Source organism: Berghia stephanieae, chromosome 1 (assembly GCF_034508935.2).
Source record: "Berghia stephanieae isolate SIO BIC M18660-M18661 chromosome 1, UCSD_Bste_1.3, whole genome shotgun sequence".
NCBI lineage: Eukaryota > Metazoa > Mollusca > Gastropoda > Nudibranchia > Aeolidiidae > Berghia > Berghia stephanieae.
The window spans coordinates 105832363-105842362 of NC_088360.1; the positions used below are offsets into that span (position 1 = coordinate 105832363).

Here is a 10000-nt window from a genome sequence, read left to right on the forward strand (position 1 = left end):
CCTATTTTTACTTTTTGAACGCTTCTGTATGCATTTTTAATATTTGTATAGCACAGATCCAGGGTTTTATCTCGTCTGGTAGGAACAGAGACGTGTTGATAAAAAGAATTTAAAGGAGGGCAGTGATTGAAATCACCAAGAATTATTACGGGGGCATCAGGATGTTTTCTTAAAAAATTAAATGATTCCTCCTCAATTACCTGTAAAGCTGTGTTAGCATTCGCATCAGGAGGGACGTACACAGCAATGATATAAATAAGTGGGAATTCCCGAGGTAAATAGTGGGGTCTAAGAGAGAGGGAAATGAGCTCGATGTCCTTTTCACATAATGAACGTGTAGTTCGACAGCTTTTGCACCAGTTTTTGTTGACATACACACAAATACCACCACCTTTTTGTTTTCCTGTCATTGAGCTATCTCTGTCACGCCTATGTATTATGAAATTTTCCAATTCTACACTTTTATCTGTGTCTAAGTCTGAAAGCCATGACTCTGTAAAACACAGTATGCTTGAGTTTTCATAATCAGGATCAAATTTACACAGCGCGCTAATATTGTCCGCTTTGTTTCTGATAGATCGAACGTTTGAAAGTATAATCATAGGTAGTGGTACTTTACCAGTTCTTCGAATTCTTTGCTTGACGCTTCCACGTTTTCCTCTTTTTCTTTTCTTGATTGAAACAAAAAACCATTTCGATCTTTTGTTTTGATTGTTGTTTGTCCAATATCAAGCAATTCGTTTTTTGTGTAGACGACGGTCGCCATATTGTTTTTATTTCGAACACAACAACATTGTTCACTCGTAGTAACTTTTCATGCTCTACACATTATTGAAATAGGTACAACAAATAGAAATATTTAAATATAGTCATACCTGTATTCCAATTACAAATAATAGGTCCATATACAAAAACGATGGCAGATAATAACACAAGAATACAAACTTTTACTGATGAACAACAGAGCAATGAAAAACCAAGCGTCGCCATTGAGCGCCACCGGAAGATGATCTTGTTACACTTGTTAGAACGTGATATAAAAACTATAACATTGAACATATATTTCACTCCTACTTATTTTCTCTCTCTCTCTCTCTCTCTCTCTCTCTCTCTCTCTCTCTCATACACACACTCTCTCTCTATCTATCTATCTCTCTTCCTCTCTCTCTCTCTCTCTCTCTCTCTCTCTCTCTCTCTCTATATATATATATATATATATATATATATATAAATGCATGTTGATTGTTTAATTCAAGTCAAATATTGTCTATTGAAGTTTTAATGGTGTATCTTCATATCTCAATATCTCTTCTAACATTCACAGTTATAACCTACAGCTACCCGGAACGGATTCAAGAGCGTAGTGCTCGACTATGCCCATTTTATCCAGTTCTCACCTACCTACCATCATTACATCTTTCATTCAACGATTCGCATTTTGTTGGAATCTGACAGGACGTATTAATTTTTTTCTAAAGACATTGGTCAGAAAACTCATCTTTACAATATCGACACATTAAAATGACCCTCGACAAAAAAAAAACAAAAAAAAAAAAACAAAAAAAAAAAACCACACACACACACACACACAAAAAAAGAAAAAACCCACAAGAAAACAAGTAAACAACAATAAAAATCAAACAAACAAAAAACACAAACTAAACAAAACCAAAGCAAAACAAACAAAGAAAAACACAACAACCCCCCCCCCCCAATAAAAAAATAAACCAAACAAAAAAAAAAAAAAAAAAAAAAAAAAACAACAAAAAAACAACCTAACAAAACATTTCTGAAACATTTCGTTTACCAGTTAATTATCGTACTTTGGATAAACACTTACTTTAAAATTTGGCCAGAAAACTCGTCATTAAATTTCAATCGATCGATTTAAATGATCCTCATCTTGGCAACATTTCTCAAATCTGGGAGCTCGCGAGGTATTTCATCATGTCTCAGGTTTGAAAGATTTTGCCAAGATGACAGTAATTTAAATCGATCGATATTACAAGGACGTGTTTTCTGGCCAAAGTTTTCAATATATATGGTTTTCCATAGTCCGGCAGGTAACTCGTTAATCTATACTTTCTCGGATTTTTTTTTTGGAAGTTCATGGACTGATTGTTGGGCATGTGATTTTTCAAGACAACACCGATGAATAAGATAATAAATTGCATTCAGTCACCCCACCCCCACCTCCTAGCAACTCTTCAGAATTTTCAAAAAAACATTTTAAAAAAAAATCACAAAGTCGATACTTCTTCAAAGAAATCTCTGGTTTGATACATTCTGCGAAAGTTTTTTCAAGTAGGGGAGTCACAATCTTAATCTTTCGATATTTGAAAGTTTTCTGACCAATTAAAAAATAAAGTCTTCTTAGACAAGGCGTTATTTGTGGAATTATGGTTACAAAATGTCCAATGTGGCCATCGGTAGAAAGACAATAATATTATTTAGACAAGGATTTTCTTTCCACAACTCTATGACAATAATACTATTCTAAATGCGACCACAACAAATATTTACCAAAGCTCATGTGATCATCTGAAAACATCATACAATTTGAGACTAGGACTTTTATACGCCATTTGTCCCCAAAAAGCCTTTAAGTTCAGTTTTATTTTTGAAAATAAGTCCCATGTTTGATACATTATGACAATTTTACAAATCGGGGCTCATCGTAATCTATTGATATCTGAAATATATAAGTTTTCTTGACAAAATCTTTTAAAAAAAAATATAATGTTACATAAGGCTGTATGATTCAAATTACGATTACAAAATGTCCAATGTGGCAATCGGTAGAAAGACAATACTATTTAGACAAGGATTTTCATTCCACAAATTTATGATAGTAATACACTTCTTAATGAAGCCCCAACAAATAATGACCCAATCTCATGTGATCATCTTCAAACACAATGCCGATTGAGACTAGACTTTTATACGCCATAGGCATGGGCTATTTTCAACAAAGAATGATATTTGGAGAAAATATAATATATTATCTCTCATAGTTCACTAACAACCAAATTTATTGTTGGAAGATTGCTTTTGATTTTACGAGTTCATTCTTTTTTGTTTGTTATGAATTTGATATGCAATAAATAAAGTGAAACGTGTCTTTTGTTACTAATGAATATCTAAATATTATGAAAAAAATTTCTTTTTGGTTGCATTAGTTGAAATAAACATTTGAAAATGGGCGATACCGACCAGATAATTACGAACCATGCACAGTGGTGATCTGTCAGAGTCATGTCGGCCATGGGGTCGTAATAGTAATAAATATTCCGGTTTTATAGCGTTCAACACAGAATACTAATTGCTTGCTACCCAGTGGATAGAATGGTAGTCTGCCGCAGAGTACGTTTTGACAGATCTAACAGACACAGTCGTTCATTTAATGCGAGGTGAACAGAGGGGAAAATGGAAGGCTGGGAAGTGGCGGGGGGGGGGGGGGGGGGGGGGGGGGGGGGGGGGGGGGGGGTAGAGAATAAAATCTCGACTACAGCCGGCATCGATACCGCCCCGTTTGCTTGCGAAACAAGTGGTCTACAAATTGAGTTTATGGGACTCCTTTATGGTGAATGGTCCCAAGTAAAGCTTTACATCTTTTCCAACTTTGGGTTTGGTTTTACTTCATACGGCATGATATTCTACCAGTACTGTTTTTATCTGCAATGCTAACCGGGTTTAAACGGCTTTAGGCATATCCCTTAGTCTTGGTCTTAGTATCGGGAAGACCCACAGACTGACTTTGTCTTATTGCCAGGAAGACTCACAGACCGACTTGGTCTTATAATCGGGAAGAGCCACATAACGACTTGGTCTTATTGTCGGGAAGACCCACAGACTGACTTTGTCTTAGAGTCGGGAAGACCCGCAAACCGACTTGGTCTTATTGTCGGGAAGACCCACAGACTGACTTTGTCTTAGAGTCGGGAAGACCCACAGACTGACTTTGTCTTAGAGTCGGGAAGACTCACAGACTGACTTTGTCTTTGAGTCAGCAAGACCCACATAACGAATTGGTTTTATTTCTATCGGGAATACCACCAAACCGATTTGGTCTTATTTCTATCGAGAAGACCCACAGACTGACTTGGGAAGACCCACATAACGGCTGGATCTTATTGTCGGGAAGACCCACTGACAGACTTTGTCTTATTGCCAGGAAGACCCACAGACCGATTTGGTCTTATTGTCTAGAAGACTCACTTGGTCTTTGTGTCAAAAAGACTCACAGAACGACACGGTCTTAGTGTGGAGAAGACCCTCCCCCCCCCTCCCCCACCTTTTCCACAGAACGAAATTGTTTTAATGTCGGGAAGATCCAGTACATCTTCAAATACGATCTTCTGTTTGTATTTGCTTCTTACCATATTTTCCAGTTGCTCTCTGCCACCATGATTGTTACACTTGTTCGCTTGTCATTGGTGAGATGGGCACATGTGCAGGCTTGGCTTTGGTCTTTTCCAAGCTGGTGTATGGCTTTGTGCGGCTATGTGGTCTTGTGCTATGACACTCGCTTTCGGATCGGAATGTCCTGGGTTCGAGCCTCGCTCGGCGCATAGTTGAGTCCTTGAAAAAGACTGTTTACTCATATTCTCTCAACGTACTCAGGTTTAAAATGAGTACCTGGCTGTTAACAGCGTTGTTTCTGTCCGAAAAAAATGTAACATCGCCTAACAGGTGTCATGTCTCGTTCTACATGTTAAGTGTTGCTGTTGGTCAGGGAACCATTTTAAAGTGCTTTGATCACGTTTAGTGGATATTGCTCTATATAAAAGCTCAATTTTTAAATTGCTTTCTTTGTCTGGGGGTCCCATAAACTTCAACTGTATTCCATGCTGGGTCTTATAGTGCATGGGCCAGTGGGCGAAACCCTCCCCCCCCCTGGGGGAGTTTTCGCCACATGGTTTTTCTGAAACAGCAATATATCTTGAGTATTAATCCGGGTGTTACCGTTTTTTCAAGTGTCATTTACGAGAGTTACGGCCCTTGAAAGGTCATTAGGTGCAATTTTTTGTGAAATCGTTTTTGTGCATAAAATGGTTGTTTATCACCTTAAAATTGTTTCACATACAATCAATAATGGAATTTTATTGTAATTTCTCATTTTTTGCCTCATATCATAAAATATTTTACAAAGCCATATAGCGTTTTTAAATCTTTGATAGCCATTTTCTCTATAATTTGAAAAAAAATCTATTACAGTGTACTTGTTTCCCTTCAGGATGAATAATCAAGAGGGATTTTGCACTAGGACAATTCAGGCATGCTTCAGGGACATATAACACAAATTAATCCGGGTGTTACAGTTTTTTCAAGTATCATTTACAGGAGTTATGGCCCTTGAAAGGTCATCGGGTGCAATTTTTGGTGAACTCATTTTTGTGCATAAAATGATTGTTTATCACCCTAAAATTGCTTCAAATGCAATAAATAGTGGAATTTTATTGTCATTTCTCATTTTTTGCCTCATATCATAAAATATTTTACAAAGCCATATAGCGTTTTTAAATCTTTGATAGCCATTTTCTCTATAATTTGAAAAAAAAATCTATTACAGTGTACTTGTTTCCCTTCAGGATGAATAAACAAGAGGGATTTTGCACTAGCACAATTCAGGCATGCTTCAGGGACATATAACACAAATTAATCCGGGTGTTACAGTTTTTTCAAGTATCATTTACAGGAGTTATGGCCCTTGAAAGGTCATCGGGTGCAATTTTTGGTGAACTCATTTTTGTGCATAAAATGATTGTTTATCACCCTAAAATTGCTTCAAATGCAATAGATAGTGGAATTTTATTGTCATTTCTCATTTTTTGCCTCATATCATAAAATATTTTACAAAGCTATATAGGGTTTTTAAATCTTTGATAGCCATTTTCTCTATAATATTTAAAAAATATATATTACAGTGTATTTGCTTCCTTTCAGTGATAAATAAACAAGAGGAATTTTGTACTAGCACAATTCAGGCATGATTAATGGGCATATAACACATATACATTTGTAACATTTGACCTTGCTGTAGCAAAGAAAGCTTACGATATTGTCTGGCAAAACCCACAGCTTTACAAAACAGTCATTTATTCACCTGGGTGTCTTTCACACCATAATTTCATATCTTGGTGCCCTGGGAAAGCTCCAAAGTGGATCTGGTTTTGAAGAAATTGTGACTGAAGCAGGGCTATGTGCACATGGTTCTATGGATAGGGTTATGAGTGGAAAGAACTACAACAGGGCTATACGAGTGCATGTGTCTGTTTTGGAGGCTCTAGAGAGGCTTCTGCTTGCAAAATTTGAGCAGGACACGGATTCAAAACTCATTAAAGACCTCATGTCTTACATAAAGGAATTCACCGAAGGAATTTCAAGCCATAGAGCTAATAAAATTCTCCAGTCAACTGTGTATGCTGAGTTATTTTCCCAGTATGAAGCCTTCAAAGAGAGTGTCCGCTCAGGAAAGTACGGAAAAACTGCACAATACTGGATCCAATACATGGACAGAGTTTGGCTTCTCCTCCAGTTTCTGCGAGCTACAAAGACAAACAACTTTCTTCTTCATATATCTTTTTTAAAAGAACTGTGCCCACTGCTTTTTACCATGAATCACCACAATTATGCCAAGTATCTCAGTGTATATTTGTGTCACTAGCCAACCTGATTCATTCCCACCCAGGGGCAGAAGAAATGTTACAAGATAATGGATTTAGTGTCTCCAGATCAAGGACGCCTGCTGGAAGAATAGCAGTTGATGTGACCATTGGACAAACTATAAACAAACATGCAAAGACAAAAGGAGGTATTGTTGGGTTCAGCAAGAGTCTTCCAAGCTATTACCGTTGGAGTGTAACAAGACACAATCGAGCAGAATATGTATCAGCAACCCAAAAAATGATCAGCAACAACAACTGTATAGATATAGACACCCACAAAGAATTGAGCCTTGCAGAAAAAAGACAAAGTGAAAAGCGAGTGCAAAAGATCCTCCAGGCATTTTCAGCATTTATCAATCCCTTTGAAGTTGAAGATGGTCTGGTCAGTCTAGCTTCTGGAATAAAAGTGCAAGAGGATGATGCTGATGACCTGCTGGCCGTGGAAAAAACAGGAAAAAGATTGTTTGAAAGTTTTGTTGAAGACAGACTGAAGGAAAAGACTGTAGAATTTCACAAGCCATTAGAAAGGAACAAGACCAAGACATTTGCATCATTGAGGAAAGTGGTAACAGTGAAAAAAGACATGAACGTGGTCAAAATCAAGGCACAAAGAAATTTATTTGGCCAGCTTCTTGTTTTGTCCCAAGAGCACAGTGTTGATCTTCAAAAAGTTCTTCAATATCCTCTAACACCTACTCCATGGTCGCTGGCTTCATCAGATGGTTTACCTCTGAAGACCAACAAAGCAACTCTGTTGCACAAGCTCACGCCTGACAATTCATTAATGTTCGAGGATTATGCAAAAACAAAAACAAACACCGTTTACATTGTTGATGGCAATGCACTGTTACAAACTCTGTCAGCAATCCCAAATACATTTGGTGAAGTAGCCAAACTTACATTTTCCTCCTTACCACAAGCAGCTTGTGTACACTTTGTGACTGATACTTACATAGAAGATTCAATCAAAGGTTGTGAGAGATTGAGGAGAGGATCTTCTGAAGATAATGCATACTTGTTAAGAGGATCTGAAACAACAGTGCCCAGACGTTGGAAATCATTTCTCAGCTGCGTTGATAACAAAAGATCCCTTATCAGGTTTCTCCTCAAGGAATGGGAAAGTAACGAATATGCAAAGAAACTGAGAAACAGGGAAATCTTCTTTGTCTGTGAAGAGAGATGCACCTTACTTTACAGTGACACGGATGAATTTACCACAGCTGTACCTTGTCTAGATCTCTACTCATCACAGGAAGAGGCAGACACACGAATTATACTGCACTGTCAATATGCTTCCCGCCAACCAAACTGTGAAACAATTGTTGTCAGATCACCAGACACGGAAGTCTTCTTACTTCTCCTTTCATTCTCAGAGACAATTGGAAAGACCCTGATTTTTTATACTGGCTACAGGCGACAAATCAATGTCTCTCAGATAGCAAAGACTTTGTCTAAACAGATGTGTGATGCATTACTTGGTGTCCATGCATTCACAGGCTGTGACACAACAAGTTGCTTTGGTGGGCAAGGAAAACTGAAAGCTCTAAAATTTCTTCAAAAGGAGGAAGATCCTAGAATTCTGTTCTCCAGATTTGGAACATCAGCAGCTGTTTCGAGTAATGACTGTCTCGTGTTAGAGTCATTTGTGTGCAAGCTGTATGGCAAAACCTCATGCACAAGTGTCAACAAAGTGAGGTATGACATAGTTCGCCAGCGTTTCAAAGGAAAGAAAGGTACCATCTCATGCAGTGGTGGAATTGATCTGTGTCAGATGCCTCCTTGTAGTCAAGTATTGTCACTGCACATATCAAGAGCCAACTTTCAAACTCTCATTTGGAGGAATGCAGTGTGCCAGAATCCTAGCATTCCAAAACCAGAGGATAACGGTTGGCAGAGAAATTCTGCAAATGAATTGGAAGTACAGTGGTTCAAAGATGCTTTCATTCCAGATGAGTTGCAGGAAATTGTGTATGAAGAAAGCTGCACCAGTACTGACGAAGATACATATGCCGAGGATGGTAGTGATAGCTTTGACAGTGATTTCCTTGACGACACTTCAGAGGACGAAGAGGATTTTGCTACTGATGATGAGGATATGTAATAAATTGGTGAGCAGTGCAAACTGTTAAGGAGTAAAGCATGTTTGCAAAACACATAAGGATATTGTTTTTATGTACTTACTGCATCTTGAATCAAGAATCCCTTTTGAGTATCAATTATTCTTCATAATATAACAATGCGATTTCGTTCAAAAGTCTTCGGTAATGATGCTTCACTTGGGTTGTGAACAAATTAGTCTTTTTTCATGATATATCTATTGTTTTTACCACACCTTCAACTTACTTTTAAATGTGACAACTGGACATCAATACCATGTTTAAAAAGAATGAAAATTATGATGAATTTGGCATCCCACAAAGTGGAGAAAAATTTAAGGGTTGCGTACACTTTTAGTTTTTCCTGTGACGTAGAAATATGAAGGTTGTTGTTGAGGCTTGGGCCATAGCTTTCTCCAGTGCTACATTTTTAATGAACATGCTGTTTTTGGCCATATTTAAAATAATTTTTGTGTAAAACAATGAAATAGCCCATAAGTTTAGATATGACACTTCATGAGATTACTGACAAATTGTTTCAACTTTCTGTGAATCTATATAATATTTACAAATTGAAAGCTTGTGCACATAGTTTGATAGTATATTCAATTTCCTTCAGTTTGATACCCAATTTGCATATATTTGAATTAATATTGTAGTCTCCAGAGCCTTTGAAAGAAATGTTGTCTCTTTTTTGCAAGGGGACACAACTCACTTTTTTCAAAGAGCCATAACTCTCTTAAATGACACTTATTTTTACGGTAACAGTGGAATTTGTATGGCCAATAAGTTCTATTATTTGAAAAACATAGTGGCATAAACTCCCAAAGGGGGGGGGGGAGGGGGGGTCCCAGTGGCCTAAGCACTATTACCAGTGCGGTATATCATTGTTTTTTTACTGCTCTAGGACACGATTAAAGGTTACGCGGAAGATAAATAAACTTATTGTTAGTTTTGTGGAAAATGAATTTTGTCTATATGAGGTACCATGACAATTCGCTTCACAGGGCTACCCCTAGGTACTTGGCCTTTGTGGTTGTCTCTAATTTTTCATAGTAATAATAATAATAATAATAATAATAATAATAATAATAATAATAATAATAATAATAATAATAATAATAATAATAATAATAATAATAATAATAATAATAATAATAATAATATAATATCTTTATTGTCCATAAATATGGCAATTTGTCATTTAGTTACACTTGTTATAACGTTATATGAAAC

General features: G+C 36.9%; 1 protein-coding gene across 4 annotated transcripts in view; it reads left to right on the plus strand.

Moving 5' to 3' along the window:
• LOC144962671 (uncharacterized) overlaps positions 1-3119 on the plus strand; it is a 17701-nt gene extending 14582 nt beyond the window's left edge. For all 4 annotated transcript variants that reach the window (XM_078895797.1, XM_078895798.1, XM_078895796.1 and 1 more), the window contains one exon: positions 1325-3119. In XM_078895797.1, coding sequence (XP_078751923.1) covers positions 1325-1364 — 40 coding nt within the window. In that variant the 3' untranslated portion in view covers positions 1365-3119. The remainder of the gene's footprint in view (positions 1-1324) is intronic.
• The last annotated feature ends 6881 nt before the right edge of the window (positions 3120-10000 follow it).